This window comes from Furipterus horrens, unplaced genomic scaffold (genome assembly GCF_987537825.1).
Source record: "Furipterus horrens unplaced genomic scaffold, mFurHor1.1.pri manual_scaffold_7, whole genome shotgun sequence".
NCBI lineage: Eukaryota > Metazoa > Chordata > Mammalia > Chiroptera > Furipteridae > Furipterus > Furipterus horrens.
Window position 1 is genome coordinate 52,566,312 of NW_028327177.1, and position 17,917 is coordinate 52,584,228.

A 17,917-nucleotide genomic window follows, 5' to 3' on the forward strand; every position below is an offset into this window, starting at 1 on the left:
TTGCAGTTGCTCAACTCTTCTGATACAGAGAGAGCATAAGCAGGCATAGACACTATATAAAGAAATGGGCATAGGGATGTTCTCTATGTATCATATGCTGTTGAGTTGGCCTCCACTCCTAGCAACCCTCTGAATGAGTGATGTCCATGATGTCTTTTTATAAACATCCCTGCTCAGTTCCTGTAAACTCAGCCTATGGCTTCTTTTACAGAGTCAGTCCATCTCATATTTGGTCTTGGTCTTTTCCTGCTGCCTTATATTTTTCCCAACATTATTACCTTTTCCAAAGAAAGCTGCCTTCTTATAATGTGGCCCAAGTAGGACAGCTGCAGTTTTGTCGTTTTTGCTTCCATCAGCGTTTTCAGGCTTAATTTGCTGTAGGACTCACTTTTTCATCTTTGTGGTCGTCCAGGGTATCTAGTATAGATGCTTTATTTATAAAAACAAGTGGCAGGCAAAAGTTGGCCTGTACCCCATATTTGCTGACCCTTATTCTACTCCTCACACATATATTCCAGAACATCTTTATTTTAGCCCTCTCTGGTCGAAACAAGTCTTTGGGCCTAGGTTTTAAAGGCCCTTAGGTGTCTGGCTTTCACGAGGGAAGGAGAAGCTTGGGGAAGGTCAGATTATATGAATCAGTATTTGTGCATGTACAGTAAGCAAAATAATCTCTCCAGCTGTGGTTACTTGGAAGAGTAAGTCAGTTCAAGGAGTCTGAATTATAAACCTTTATCCTGTAAATACTTTGCAAATGAGTTAGGAATTGGTATAGCATTTACTTATAGCTGCATTTATGTATTGATATAATATGTAAACACGTGCATGTAGTTTACATGGCTTCCTCTATGCTTTGGAGTGTGCCATTTCCTTGTTAGATGATAGATCCTATTACCCCTTCATCCCCAAGTATGCTGGAGCTGATTTGAAAGTGTTTTAGTATTAGTATTCAAATGAGTACAGCATAGTCTGATTTATTGAAGATTTTCTCTCTATTTGAATCATATACACTAGTCATGATTTAGTACTAAAACAGTAATGAAATAATAAAAATAGTAGCGCCTAATATGTACTGTATATTCATTAAGTACCAGGTACCACAGTCTTAGAGGAAGGATGTATGTCCATATTTCCCAAAGCGGAAACAGAGTTAGATAAACTGTAACCTCAGCTAGGCTACTATTTTTATTGAGTTCTGATTTTGCTGTGACTGTGTAAACACTGATTTATTCCCATATTTTTTCCCATCAGTAAGCTGCTGCTAATGAATTACAGCCTAACAACTTAGCCCCAGATACAATGTTGAAGCAGCACTTTTATTTTCATCATCTGTGTCCTTCAGATTAGAATTAAGGAGTGCTATTAACATGGTTAGAGGCACTATAGCATTTTTGTTCCAAAGCTCACCTACTCTGTTCATTAATGAGACCTACGGTGTGAATTACTGTTGGGGGCAGAGATGAATGGAAGAGGCAATGCATTCCTCAAAGTTGGTTGAGGTATAAGTTTTAAATTAAATTTAGAGATAATATAGTCTTGTATTATATAGGAGATTTAATTGATTTGTGGCAACGTGGAGTGTCATAATTTTGTTTTTAATGATATGTTTTTATTTTCATGTGATTTGATTTGCATTGGAAAAATTAAATGCTTTTGTATTTTGTCAGCTTTATTACTACTCTAGTAATAAATTGTCTACTCTAATAAATTACTACTACTCTAGTAGTAATTGTCTTTAGGAGAATTATAGCTACTTGAAGTAGTTTTGCTATCTATAAATATATATTCAACATGATTTCAAAATATCTCACATATATTTGAAGATTTTTATATGCCAGTAATATTCATATGGTAGGTTTATAAAAATTATTACAGATTGTAAACAGTTTTTAATCATGACAGACATTCATATGGTGTGGCAGAAATCCTTTAAAAGTCCTCAGCACTGGCAGTTATACTATATTTTAAAATCAGTTAGAAATGGCATGGGGAAACATTAAATGGCTTCAAACACATTATTAGGAGAAAAAAATCATTGTTGAAATACATAAAGGCTCACATTTGTCTGAGGTACCTGTCATATTTCCTATAAAAAGTTGAGATTATTTTTGATCCTAAAGGCTTCATTCAATGCAAAATTACTGTATTTACTTTTAATACTTTGCTTTACATAATGCTTGAATTATTCTGAGATAAGTTCAATGCAGTTGGAAGGGAAACACTCAAAAAGGTAAAGTCATTGGTTTCTAAATTATTTTTTAATTAAGTAACTTAATTATTGATTGTGTTTTTGAATGATTTAACTGCATTTGGAGATCAAAAGATTAACATTTCCCTGGCTTTTCTTCCCAATGGAAAGTTCTGAAGTTTTATCTTATTTTAATGAAATAGTCATAGCTCTTAAAACTCAAAATGTATACTTTGACAAAGTGTTTTACAACAAAGAAGTTTCTGTGATTCATTTGGCAGGTTGTTTTGGATGAGGTATGAGAACAAGGTAGGATTTTTTCCTATATCCTTGATATCCTATATTCCATTGGAATAATTGTCTAAAACTTCAATGACAGCATCCTGTGGCACATAATAAACTAGGTGTGCAAATTGTCAGCCCCCACTTCAACAGTGTATTGAAGGGGAATGTTGTTTTTTCTACTCTCAGTCAGCTCCTAGACCTAGACTATCCGTCTAAGAGGGAAGCTACAGGGCAAGGCTAGGTCACCCTGATCTCCTAGCAGCTTATCAAAAGAATTATATGGGCAAGTTGGCAAGGTCCCTGCTGTGAACGAAGTCATCTATCCATCTCAAGATGAAGATATTCCAACGTGCATCTATAAAGAAAACCACTGCCAAGGTAAGTGATTAGAATCCTGGTGTTATTTTGGGCAACTATTCATGTTGTAAATCAAGATATATGTGTGTTCTCTATTTTCTCAGAAACAATTTTCAGTGTACATTGTAGTAAGAGTATGTCAGATATTTTCCCCTCTTTGCATAAAAAAGGTCTAAAGGGCATTCATTAGATTTTAAGATTTGTATAAGTCTAAGTGAATTTGTAGTTATGCACATTTGAGACCTTTTTTTTCTTTAATATAGATAACATTGTTGGGAGATATAATTTAGTGTAATTTAGGAGTGTGAATCATCTCTATCTGGAAAATTTTGTTTTGGAAGTGTTCTTCAAAGAATAAAAAGTGATTGCTGCTCTTCATTTTAATAACAGACATAAAGTTTTAATGAACTCCCCTAAATTAAGCATAAAACTAGGGAAAGAATGTGTAAATCATACATTTATGAGTAAAATTATAACCACATAGGAAGTGTCAGTTTGGTAGACCTCTTGCTGTTTCTATTTTTGTTTTCCTCTTGCTTAGGTTTCATTTAGTGTGTGGTTGATGTAAAAAGGTGGAACTTGGATTTTTTCTCTCACTATTTTTAGGTTAGATTTTATGTGTGAATGTATAAGTAGTGTAGTACTATTTTGTAATGAACTGAAAACTTCTGGTTAATTTATTGCTACAGTTTTCCAGATTTTACAGAAAATGTCTTTGTGGTTTAAAGTATGTCCTTTGCCTATAGAGGTATGGGAAATTTAGGTAAGATGCAGCTTTCAGAAGATAGTAAAAGTCTAAGGAAGAACATGTTTGTTTTCTTCTCTACACTGCAAGAATTAATAGGAGTTGCAGTTTACTCTGGTAACATGGTAATCACCATCTATGTCATAAAGCAATCATTTATTCATATATATGATGTGAACATATGATATGGATATGAGCATATCTTTAAACATCTGCCTAAAAATTTTCATTGTAGACTTTTTGGAAAATGTTATTCAATTGGTATGAATGTATTTACATGAAATGCTATTATAAGAATAAACCATAATTTTAGAATCAGAATACAAAATGTCTAAATGGTATTTTCAACTACATACCTAGTCAGAAATATAAAGCTAAGCTTCTTATTAGGAAGGATGATCCATAGCTCATTTTTATATGAAAAAAATAATGTCATAAATATGTGCAATTTGAGAGTTTTGTTTACTAATGTGAAGGATTCTTGTATTATTTGGTGGAAAAGGTCATAGCTGTAAGTATAATAAATAATCCCTAGGTAGGATACTCTCTCTAGCAGACACTTTTTAAATAACTACTAAATTGGTAGTGTTACAATTTTTTTGTTCTGTGTTTGGTTTGGTTTATGAATTCACTGCTATGTTCTAGGTACTTTAGTGCCAACATTTAAAAATAATACACTTTTCTCCCCAATTTTACTGTGTCCTTGTAGTTTTACTATGTTGTATTTAGAAATATTGGGTTAGCCAAAAAGTTCATCTGCTGTCGTGTTTTTTTTTTCCGTAAAATACACATTTTTCATTTTCACCAATAACTTTATTGATTAGGATATTTTGAGTATGTCAGTTATCTCCTGCATGTTATAACATTATTGTTCTCAGTGAATGTCTCGGTTTGATTGCTGTTAATTTCAACTGGTCTATCCAACCGTGGAGTATTGTCCAGTGAGAAATCTCCAGCACAAAACTTCGCAAACCGCTTTCGACAATTTTTTCAATAGCACCTTCTCCATACACTACACACCTCTTTTTTTTGTTTTTGTTTTTTTTTTGTATTTTAGTTGCATTTTTACCTTTCTTGAAATAATAAAGCATAATATGCAGAAAATGTTGCATATTTTTTGTATTCAATATTAAAGTGGTTACACAAAAATTCACCAATATTGATAGTTTTTTAAAAAATGCACACTGATGTGACACCTCTCACAATACAGTCTAACAAAGTTGTTTCGAATGAAGTTAAAGACAACTAAGCTCTACTAGAGGCATCTTACAGAAAAAAACAAACTTCTTGAGCAACCTAATAGTTCAATCCTTTTGAAATATTGACTCGAGTTCAATTAAACTTTCAAATTTTAGTATTCTGGTAAAGGAAATTAATATAACTATGTCAAATGAAAGTCTAAAGACCCTGTGTCTGTGTGTGTGTGTGTGTGTGTGTGTGTGTATATATATATATATATATATATATATATAAAGTATATGCTTCATGTGTATTAATAGAAATTACGAATTTAGAGCCCCAATTTTTCTCTAATGATCTTTGCAATACTTTCTAAATTGAAGCAAATGTACTTGTTTTCATCTGTATAAGCAAAAGCATCAAGTTGTTTCCTAGAATAAAGGTAGCTTATTTAAAATCTTAAAAATGGCTCCCTAAAAGTGCCTTTCAGTTAGGACAGTTGATTCATAAAAGGAAAGGGTTTGTTTTGTATTGTTTTACTATTTGAGTTTTATTTTTATTTTTTTTATTTTTGGCATTTTTGGAAAAAAACATGCGTTCTCTAATATGAAGCTACAGTAATTTATAGTAACAAAGTTAGTAAAACAGGAATCATCATGTTGATACAGAGAATGCTATAGGCACATTTATATTTCCCCTGTATCTATTTCTGGGCAAATTTCTCTTCTAATCCTGAGATTTTTGTGATCAGCGTATTTAATTTGTCAACTTTAGGTTCATATTCAAAGTTGGTAAGTGGAGAGTTGACAGAACATTTACGTTTCTTATATAGTTTGCTTATTTAATAAGTAAATGTTTTTGAGGACTGGAATAGGTGATGGAAATACAATTAATTTAGAAGAAATATTAAAAGACAGCAGGAAAACCAGCAGCATGTTTCAAAGGGATAAGTGTGTTAAGGAGAAAGTCTTTGAACTCCTATTTACAGGTGATAAGTAGAAGGGCAGTTGCTTAAATTTATGTGGCTGTTCAAACACCTATGTCATATATAAATACACACATATACATACACATATAAACATAAAAGAAATGTTAGTTCGTTTACTTTTTTTGTACTGAATATTTGCAGTCGCAGGTTAATTTTATTCCTACAGTATACCTCAATATGGACTAGCCACACTTTAAGGGCTCAACATCCACATGTGGCTAGTGGCTGTCATTTTGGATATTGTGACTCTAAATTGTACTGTCTCATTTTTAAGATAAAACTTCTCTTTTCTCAAGGAACCCTTCTCTGACTCCCCAGGTCTGTTAGTTTTCTTTCATCCTCTGTCTTACAGAATCATATTTCTTTGCTTTAGAGCATTTACCATAGTTGTAAAGTAATCTTTAATTAGATTTTTGATGCTAGTCTCATCCACAAATGTAGGCATGGGTGTTTCCCATTGTATTTCCAGTCTTTATACACAACTGGTGCTCAGTAAGTAGTATTTGACATAAAGAATTTTGCTAATTACTATTATAAGGTAACTTGACCAGAGTCACACATTTAACTTTACATCAGGCACTAAATTCTTGCTAATTCATTTTGCTGGGATGAGAATATTTAAAATATCACTAAAATGAGTAGTTTTAATTGTAACTAGTTCACTTGTAATGGTATTTTTCTAGGTGAGAGTTCTATAAGCTATCATGTATTTTTAAATAGTAGGAAACTTAACACTAGGAATATTTTTTAGTTGATTTACAGACTAGTTGGTAAAAAGGGTTTACTAATTCAAAATTTTATTTAAATTTCCTGTTCACATTTACCCTGAAAATTATGACTGACTTAAATTATTAAATTATTGAAAATGAAGATTTCTTAGACTGCATTGAAAATAATCTAACCTTTTTAATGAATGCTTACTATGAGTTTGATAAAATGATCAAACCACAGAATCTCATTACTTAAAAGCAAAGAAATTATATTTTGGCCATATTTTAGATCATCAGAGGTTGAACCATAGTCCTGAATATAAAAGAGAAATTAAACGTTGTAGCTAACATAGGTAAATTTACACTTTTGTGTGTGCTATGCAATTGGAAAGAATGAGATGCTACTAAAAACTGGATAAGGTTTCATTGCAAAGCTGTGAACTGTATCTTGAAGGGATAGTAGGCATTTATGAAAAGAAAAGCAAGCACATCTACAGATAGAGTGTTTCAAAACACTTTGTAGTAGTTCCTCTAAACAATTAGAAGCTAATAATTCAATCTGGCTACAATTTGGTATTGTATCTGTGGGTGGGGACAGAGCCAGGAAATGAGTCTTGACAACTGTGAATCAAAGAACCGGCTTGACATTCTGAGGAGCTTGAACCTATCCTACGCTGTCGGTAGCAAAATGATGGAAGGGAGACCTGAAAAGTGTGACCAGTGAGGAGGCAGAGTAAAAGAAATAATGAGGCATAGTCTATCTCAATGTGGAGAAATGGAGAAGAAATTATATATAAGACATACACTATTTACTTACCCCTATTTACTTACCCCCATTCCAACCTCCTCCAGCCGATTCACACCCCTTCTCCCACCAAGAAGACCGGAAATTGAAGGCAGGGTGCGATTCTGGTTAACTCTTCTTTAACTAATAAGGATTATAATGTGTCTGTGTTTTAATGAATTTTAATTGAAACTTATTGTGTTATAAGTCTTTTAATTACCAAAGGGCAGGGAATGTTATACAAAGTAAAAATGATTGTGATTCAATCAGCGTCATTTTTCACTGCATGCTGAAACTTTTAATGTGAATTATTTTGTCCTCAAATGATAGCCTGATTTTACTATGTGGTCATATTAACTTTAATCAATGTAAAAGTGAAAGGATATTTCATTAATTTAATAAATGATTACATGTTTTATTAGTGCATTGAGGTTAGGGACTATTTTCAGGTCTGTCAGAATTTAAGGAATAAAGTAGAAGTCTAAATAGGAAAGTTTGTAAAATCACAACTCTATATATCATGAACCAACACTGTAACCAGGAACAAGTGGCCAGGATAAAATGCCTTTGCTTTGAAACCATCTCTCTTATTTTGTTGCACAGGGAGATCACGCGAGCCACAACAGCAGTAAGAAAAATTACTATTTATTCTGCTCTCTGTCCCAAACCTGTAACATAGTACCTGCTAAAAATTATTAGGAAAATCTCCCTTGCAAGGGTATATGGTCACACTGGTGTCCAAGCTTTGCTACTGTAACCACAGCAAAAATGTCATGCACAGATGAATACTGCACCAGCACGGCTCATTTCCAGTTTTCTTTTTTTTTTTTTTTTTTTTAAGGGCAGTGGAAAGTGAAGCTTTTTCTCACTTTTTTTTTTTTTCCATTTTTGATCTTTGTAATTCTTATCCTTATCATATATCATTTGTGTGGTGTCACAAGATTGGTGTTGTGATGGGCTTTTCATTATATTCAATTTTTAAGCCTTAAGCTAGGTAGGTTTCAGTGTGGCAAAAAAAAAAAAGGATGTTTTTAAAATGTTGTATTTATACTACATTGATAATAATATATGTAATCAGTGTTAAATTTCATAAGTGTGATATTTAACTCATTTATAATAACATTTTATCCTTAGAATTAATTGTGGTAACTTCACTATTTCAAAGAACTGGATAATGTTAAATTTTTTAGATCTATTTTTTGGTTTAAATGAATTAAAATGTATTTGTTTTTCCATACAGATTTGAGTTCTGTGAACCGGCATTTGTGGTTGGCAATTGCCTCCAGATAGCATCTGATAGTCATCAGTATGATCGAATTTATTGTGGAGCTGGAGTCCAGAAAGACCATGAAAACTACATGAAAATATTGCTGAAAGTTGGAGGCATTCTAGTTATGCCTATAGAAGATCAGGTAACTTCACTGTCCTTTTGCTTAGTGGCATAGAAAACAAACATATTAGTTTAAGATGTGAAGTGTAACACCAGTAAAGGTATATATAATTTTTAAAGAAAAAATACACTTTATAAATCTATATGCATAGAAAAAAATTGAAATGGACTCAATTATTTAACCAAAGCAGATACAGAAAAGATCCCTATACTACTCTTAGAAGAGACTTGGTCTTTCACCCAAGCTTAGCTACTATCTGGTACAGTAGCCACTCTTACCCTTGGTTTCACTCTACATAGTCTCAGTTACTCTACGTAGTCTCAGTTACCTATAGTCAAACATGGTCTCAAAATATTAAATGGAAATTTCCAGAAATAGATAATTGTTAAATATTGAATTGCGCCACATTCTGAGTAGCATGAGGAAATCTTGAGCCTTCCCACTCTGTCCTGCCTGGGACATGAATCATCCCTTTATCCTGCATATTCTCACTGTATACACTGCCTACCCTTTAGTCATGTGGTAGCCATCTCAGTTACCAGATGGACTGTTGAGGTATTGCACTGCTGGTGTTCAACGTACTTTACTGAATGGCTCCCAAATGCAAGAGTAGTGATGCTGGTGATTTAGAAATGCCAAAGAGAAGCAGTAAAGTACTTCCTTTAAGTGTAAAGGTAAAGGTTCTAGATTTAATAAGACATTGTATTATCTCACATTATCACAAGAAGAAGGGTGAGTACAATATAACAAAGTATTTTGAAAGAGAGACCACAGTTACATAACTCTTATTACAGTATGTTTTTGTAATTCTGTTTTATTATTAGTTATTGCTAATCTTTTACTGCAGCTATAAATTAAACTTTATCATAGGTATGTATGTATAGGAAAAAAATTATATGTATAGGGTTTAATACTATTTGTGGTTTCAAGCACCCTCTGGGAGTATCAGAACATATGCCCTGTGGATACGGGGGACTACTGCATTCGCCAAGCTGCTCTTCCCTTCATTTTTCTCACCTGGTGGGGTTCAGTTGAACAACACCTAGCTTCTCAGTTTCCAGTGTTTTTTTTTTTTAATTCTTTGAACATCGAAAAAAGAAATCCTATTTGGGGTTTAGTTTGGAATGATTAACTCTATTAAAGAAACAAACTTTTAAATCTTCATTTACTATTACATAAACTCATTTGAAAATGTTTTTTAGCTATTTGCCTGCCTGTGATTTGGAATTATTATTTATAACAAATGTATGAAATACTAATTTATTTAGAAAATAGGTAGATCTTTCAAAAGCTAATTACTTAAAAAATTTATAGATGTCCATTTCAAAAAAATATAACATTCATACGAACCCAAATCTGAGATGTTTAAAACACCATGTGGTTGTATGGTAGAAGAAAGATTGTCTAAGATGACTGGGACTTACTATGACATTTTGGAGGTATCTATCTGGTAGGTCCCTTAGCATCACAACATATTATTGGCATTTCAGTGGATTTTCCCATTTTATGCACTGTGAAAATTTTTTGTTGGTTATTAAAAACACATAATATAAAAACATTTATTAAAAAATGTTCCTGGAAAAATATTGTTACTTGACTGTTTCCAGGGTTGAGACTCCCAGATGAAAAACGTTTTTCTGTTTTCCTTTAAAGCTACAATTTTAGGCATTTAAAATACTGCTTTCCATTGGTGTTTTATCAAACATTTATTATATACTATTATACTAATGTATAATATAATTTTTATAATATAAATTCAAGATATGTACTAAATTGATCAAGCCATACTAATTCCTTTATGACTAATTACATTTAATAGTGAAATATCAAGTTGAGATTAGTATTATAATCTGTATTTTATTACCATATGGAAGATCATGAAGTTGATTCATTGCTATAGTAATCAAAACATGGTTTTATTTAATATAATACTTTAACCAAACAACTGAACCTATATTAATTAGACATACAAGGTCTGTCCAGAAGGTATCCAGCCATGTAATAGGAAAAATAGAGGCGTGCATTGAAGAAGATACAAGATACAAGAAACACTGTACATAGGACAGTGATGCCTCAGTCCTCTTCAAAGTAAGCACCTTGGGACCTCACACAGTTCTCCCAATCCCCATCAGCTGCCACATCCTATTTTCCGGAATCTCATCGACGGTCTGAAATCTCTCCCTTGCAAAGGTGATTTTAGTTTTGGGAAAAGCTAGAAGTCACAGGGCACCAAAACAGGACTGTAGGGGTGCTGAGTCACCTGGGTGATCTGATGTTTCACCAAAAAACTCTGCATGAGATATAATGCATGAGTGGTCACGTTGTCATGATGAAGCTGCCAATCACCAGTTGCCCATAGCTGCGGCCTTCTGAGTCATACAAATGGTTTCCACTACGGAACCTTCAAGTTCAAGGCAAAATCTGATGCAGATTTGTTGCTCTACTTGCTCAGTCATTTTTTAATATGACGGCCACACAATACACATGCTCACTCAACAGCATCTACTGCCCCCTCTGACTCGTACAGTGAAGTCATCATTATTCGTGCATGCGCGTTCCAGCTTACTTTTCTTGCTCCCAGGTTACATCGATGTTGCATTGGTGCATTCTCATTATATTAATAATGGCTGGACTTTTTCCAGACAGACCTTGTATTTTGGGAGCCATTGGCAGGTATGGATTGGAATTATACCCCTCAAAACCATTAGACCCCAGATGTAACATGCAGACGCACCTGACCATATTTGGATATTTCATTTGCATTGAAATACCTATCTTGAACAGCCAATTTGTGATTCCTTCTTTATTATTTCATAGTAAATATTTAAATGAAAGTAAGTTGGTTGCATTTATATATGAGTGATTATATAGCAATCATTGACAATTATTTTGTTAAAATTATGACTATTAGGCAATTACATTTATAGAATTAAGCTATTTTGTTTCTTTTTTTCCTCTAAATAGTTAACACAAATTATGCGAACTGGACAAAATACTTGGGAAAGTAAAAATATTCTTGCTGTTTCATTTGCTCCACTTGTGCAGCCAAGTAAGAATGATAATGGCAAACCAGATTCTGTGGGACTCCGTAAGTAACTGTTGGTCTTTTCCAATTGAACTGTGATTTACACCTGATGTTTGGGATTTAATGGACTATATAATTATGAAGAATTAAATAGGTATTCAGTAATGGATTCAATGGATTTGTTCACTTTTTTAAAAAATAAAGCCCCTAGCTTGTACCAGACACTGTTACTGCCTTCATGAAAACATGAAAAGAAGGAGAAAGTCAAACAAAAATGAATTTATTAATAGGTGTAAAATTATTAATTATATATATTTTTTAATTTAGTGGCATTATTTTCCATACAGAGGGACAGCAAACAGAAAAGCTTTTATTTAGACTAAAAAGAGCTTGGTCATTCTAAGACCAGAAATAAGGTTTAGTTAAAGCCCATTCACTATGCTGTAGAGCAGTGGTTTTCAACTGATGTGCTGTAAGGATTTTTAAAATATGTAATACTATTTAGTCAGGGGCATTGACCTCTTTTCCCTTAGATTTTCAAAAAAAAAAAAAAAAAGGAAGATAATGCCAACACAATCAATATCTGTTGTGAATGAATCAAAATTACACCTTTTTATTTTTTGTCAGATCGGGAAAAAATATAACATTTTTTGTTGTGCCGCAGAATTTTAGTAACTAGTTTATGTGTGCCATGATATGAAAAAGGTTAAAAATCATTGCTATAGAGGCTAGATTATACGAGGCTTTTCTTATACTCAAAGAGAGAGTCAGTGTTGATGTGGACAGAGTTAGTTGTTTGAATGTAAAAAATAGTGGATCATATAGGTGTTGTTGCTAGAGAAAAAAGAGGGATACAAAGTTTGATTTGAGCCAGTGAGTGATGGTATCATTTATTGGTATTTGGGAGACTAGGGGTGCAGTAGTTTGGAACTAGGTGTAGAAACTGAGATGTTTTATTTCGGCCATGTCTGAGTTTTCTGTTAGCATTATAAATGTCAGGTAGTCAAGTAGGTGTATACCTACTGCATGAGGAAGGTATAAATGAGAATCCTGAACATAAAAATGGCATTTTAAGCTATGAGAATGAATGAGAAATGAGCAACTATTTTCTCCCTCATTTTTAAGGTTATTAACACAAATAAATCTACGTAGTTGGTAACATCCATGGGTTGGGTTGATTGACATTTGTAACTATGAATGTAGAGTCAGAATACATTTGATAGAAAAAGGTAAAATGGGGGAAGAATTTAAATTGAAAAAAGAAAAAGTCCATCATACCTCTGAAATATTTTTGGGTAAAATGATCTAATTTTTAAAAATCTGGGTGGGGATGGGAAGGGGAAATGGAAATGTTAATGAAGTAAGATTAGCCATAAAAGATAATTGTTGACGCTGACTGTCAGGTATGTGGGTTTCATTATACTATTGCCTCTCTTTTTATATATACTTAAAAGTCTAAAATAAAGAGGAAAAAAAAAGGCATCAGCTACCAAGAGCAACTTATAAAAATGAGTCAGAAATTGTCAGCTTTTAAAAAATAAAAAATAGTTCATATAGTAATGTTCACAGAATGAAAATTTTTTTTTCCAAAGTTTAATAAGATGTATGGAGGATAAGAACAAATCTTCCTTTTGTTTAAATAGCTTCTGGCCATGGACAGTGTGGCCCAATTGGCTGGAGTGTTGTTCTGTAACTGAAGGGTTGTGGGTTTGATTCCTGGTAAGGGCACATTACCTACATTGTGGGTTCAGTCCCCCATCTGGGCACAAATGATCTCTAGTCTGGGTGCATAGGGCAGACAACCAATCAGTGCTTTTCTCTAGCATTGATGTTTCTCTCTCCCTTTTTCCCTTCCTCTCTAAAAAGCAATGAAAAAATGGCCTCAGGCAAGGATAAAAATGAATAAATAAATAAATAACTTTCTGTTCAGAGAATATTTCATTATTATAGGGAGTTAAATTATGAAAGAATGTAAGTACAAACAGAAAAACCTAAAAAAATACACATGGAATTCCTTTACCAAATGTATTTTGTAGCTATGAAACTGCTCATATGAACAGTTACTAAAATGTAATTATAACTGTTCCTCAGAGTCATCACTGATTTTTATTCAGCTTTTATACACACACACACACACACACACACACACACACACACACACATAGTTTTGTTTTGTTTTGTTTTGTTTTTGTATAAGACATTCTAAGAAGAAGGATACACCACTTAAAGTTCAGGGCAGGCCCATTAGAAGAGGTAAAGGAAAAAATGGTATGCCAACCAACTAAAGGAAAACTCTTATTTATTTTTTCTGTATACCACCTACCAATCCTTTTCTCCTCCAGATATGTGGACTTTTCCACACTGAGAAATTCTCCAGTTCTTTGTGGACACCAACAGGGTGTTCTTATGATCAAATTTAGTTATGACACTAACCAGTGTTAGCACAGACCCACAACACTTTTCCTCCTCCAGCTTCAGGCATCAAATGCAAGTCCAGGTTGTCACTTGTGTTTCTGACAGATGGCTATAATTCAGAGGTTCCCATGACCCCCTCCTAGAGTTGGATAATTTGTTACAGTGGCTCACAGAGAGCCCAGGAAAAGTTTACTTACTGGACTACTGGCTTATTTTAAAAAGATCTAATTCAGAATCAGCCAGATGGAATCGATGCATAGGGCAAGGTATGTGAGAATGACTTAGTGCTCCATGCGCCCTCAGAGTACCCACCCTCCTAGCACCTCAACATGTTGGTCAGCCCAGAAGCTTTATTCATGGTTGGTTTCCCCTGGCAATCAGCCCAGCATCCTTAGGGGTTTTACCAAAAGCCACCTTATAAGTGTAAACTCAGGTGGAACTTTTTATGAACCACAGATACTTTTTTTACCTTTATGATCTTATCACTTAGGAAATTCAGTGTTTTAGGAGTTATGTGTTAGGAATGAGCAGCTAAATGTACATTTCTTATAAATTACAGTATCACAAGGGACAAAATAGTCTTCATAAATCATGGCATTGTACCATGTTGAACTATATGAAGTTGTTTTTGTAGGTGAGCAGTGGCAAAAAAATAATGAGTTTTTTGGGTTTGATCTAAATAAAATGCCTTTTTCAGTCTTTGTTTACCAGTGAAAATGAAAATGCTGACTGCTAGGTTCTTATAATATCTATAGAGAATATCTTTTGGGAAACAAGTAGAGAGTATATGTGTGTTAGAGATAACCTTAATTGTGATTATAGAGTGAAGGCTTCAATTCAAAATAAGATTTGATAGTAGTCAAGATTAGTATTGTTTGGTTCATTAAATCCTTACCTATAACCGGAAGCATTAGAAACAAAGGAGTGTTAAAAGAATAGAAAATGTTGGGGATTTTTGAATAGGCACCGCTGAAAATGATTTAAAAGTTTTTGTATCATTCAGAAGAACTTTGAGATGAAGCATGTGCGGTTGCTATTTTAGTACTTCTGAGTTTTAGAGACTGCCAAAGTAAAGTCTGAATCCTTTCCCACTCTGGGCCTGTTGGTTCTTTATGAAGTTCAGGTGTTCTAACAGTTCAGGAGTGAAAGCTTCCTTATTGTTAGTGTCCCTGGAATAGCAGCCAGTGTTGGCAGAGGAAGAACATAACTAATATGTCAAAAGAGAACGTCAGTAGTAACCTGAGAGAGGTTGACTAATGAAGACCAGCTGAGAAAACTAATTATAGCTTCTATTTGTTAGCTCCTTTATAGTGTCCAAAACTCTTAGAGATTTTTTCCCACCCTCACCTTCTATAGAGCTTACTTGAGCTTATTGCCTTTCTTCTCTGTTTATACACTCTCGTGGGGGCTCTCCTCGTCATTGCCTGTCATGGTGGGCTGATAAGTCCCAGATTTCTGTCTTCAGCCCTGACCGTGCCTCTGGAGTCCCAGAGTCATTATTATTTTTCTTTTTTCTTTTTAATTGTATTTTTCCCATTACCATTTAATCCCCTTATACCTTCCTCCCCCTTGCAATCACCATGAGTCCTTTATCCTCATTCCCTCTACCCCCTACCCTCACATCTCCCTTAGTTGTTATCCTGCTCTTTATCTATATGAATCTGTCTCTATTTTGCTTATTAGTTTAGTTTGTTCATTAAATTCCACATAATAAGTGAAATCATACAGTACTTTTCTGACTGGCTTATTTCACTTAGCCTAATATTCTCCAGGTCCATCCATGCTGAGTAGTATTCCATTGTGTAAATGTCCCGCTCACCTACTGAGGGTCACTTGGGCTGCTTTCATATCTTGGCGATTGTAAACACTGCTGTAATGAACATAGGGGTGCTTAGGTTCTTTCAAATTAGTGGTGGTAGGAAAGGAGCATAGACTTTGCAATCAAATGCTTTCACTCAGGTTCTAACTCACGTCACTTATTACCTCCGTGATCTTGAGCAAGTTATTTAACTTCTCTCTACTTCACTTTCCTCATTTAGCATTGAGTTATTGCATATAAAATACTGAAATGGTGACTGGTATGTCATTGTTGTTACTATTCCTGAAATTTCCATTTTGGATTTCAGATTTAACAAAAACAACAAATTTTTAAATTTTCTTCTTCCCAAACTATTCTTCCTCTTTGTTATGTCAATAATTGACATTAACATCTGCTAGTTGGTTGGGCAAAAAACTCCCACAATCAGTCCCTGTTCATCCTATCTCCAAAATATATTTTAAATTTGTCCACTTCTCTCCATATTTACTGCCATCCTCCCCTGCTTTCATCTCCATTAGAGTGTGGTCACATTTCACCATCACCAGATTATTGGAATGTTCCAGCAGACCTCTTTATAATCCATACTACACAGAGGAGCAAGAGTGCCAGTTTCATTGCATTATTACTTTTGCCTTCTTAAACCCCTTCAATAGCTACATGGCAAATACAATGCACATTCTTCACTGAGGCCTGCAAGACCATGCATGATCATATCCCTTACTATTTCTTCCTGCTCCAAACTTTATCTACACTAGCCTTTTTTTTCAGTTCTTTGAACATGCAAAGCTCATTTACCTCTTAGGGCTTTGATATTCCCTTTGTCCTAAGATATTTACATGGCTTTTTCTTCATGTCATTTAGATCCTAGCTCAGACATGACTTCCTCAGGGAGACTATTTGAACTCCTCAGTCAAAAGTAGCTATACCCCCATATTACTTTCTACATCATTGGTGTTTTTTCATATTTTCTAGGTTTTGTTTTTAATAATTTTTAAGATACCCCTCCCCTAAATATATAATCTCCATAAGACCAGGGAGTTTCTTAGTCTAAATTATCCTCTCTCAATGTAGTAAATAAATGAATTCTTTAACATCATATATTTTAACACATAGTTGTTACATGAATATTAAGTAACTTGAACAATTTTGGCAGGTAGGCAGAGTAGGTGGTATTGTACACATTTTAATATATAAGGGAGGATATCTCATATCTGTTGTTACTTAACCTGTTCACTGAACTAATCACTGGCAGATATAGGACTTCAACTCAAAAATTTTATGTTGTTTCAGTTTCTACTTCATATAGTTACTAGTGGCAGGTCCAAACAGAAAAGAAAAAAAAAAAAAAAAGGTTTCTACCTAAACATAGCCAATATGGCTCTCTGGAATTCTTTTTCATTTCAGGTTTCAGTAGAGAGTTGAAAAAAGACAATTTTAAGAAATGTTTTTTACTTCTTCACATATAATAGGTATGTGCTAAGGGATCTTTGAATGAGTCTAAAAGGTCTCATTGAAATAAAAAAAAAAACTTATCTACTGTTACAGGGTGTATCCAGTTGGTGGACTGGGCATAGCCCAGGGCACAAGGGAATGGTGGGAAGAACACAGGAAGCATACTGAGTCATGCATAGAATGATGCAAGGCTGGTATCTACAGGGCCCCTTGGAGAGTACAAAGAGGAAATGCCAGAGCCTCTACCCTCCTAGAGCTCACAGTCTGATGACAAAGACATACCATATATGAATAAATAAACATGGTGGGATTTTAAACGTTATAACAAAAAGGTTTGGAAGGGAGGTTTCGAAAAAAGAAAACCAGAAGTAAAGAAATAAAAAACGAATGGTGAAGATTTTTTTAATGCTGTTCAGCTGAGGGGGATTATGTTTTGTTTAGATATTTGAAAAGGATCGTTGATAATAATTTTATTTCTGCAGAAACGGGAGCTAGGAGAAATGAATTTTATGTGGGGACTAGAGAATTTATATATGTATAAGGTATTGGAACAGGTTACAAAAAAAAAGTGTGGTTCTA

At 33.9% G+C, this 17,917-nt stretch overlaps 1 protein-coding gene across 2 annotated transcripts in view; it reads left to right on the forward strand.

The window, feature by feature from the left end:
- Nucleotides 1-17,917, forward strand: part of PCMTD1 (protein-L-isoaspartate (D-aspartate) O-methyltransferase domain containing 1) — a 72,404-nt gene that overhangs the window by 50,475 nt on the left and 4,012 nt on the right. For both annotated transcript variants that reach the window (XM_090283709.1, XM_090283708.1), the window contains 2 exons: nt 8,477-8,648; nt 11,592-11,715. In XM_090283709.1, coding sequence (XP_090139835.1) covers nt 8,477-8,648; nt 11,592-11,715 — 296 coding nt within the window. The remainder of the gene's footprint in view (nt 1-8,476; nt 8,649-11,591; nt 11,716-17,917) is intronic.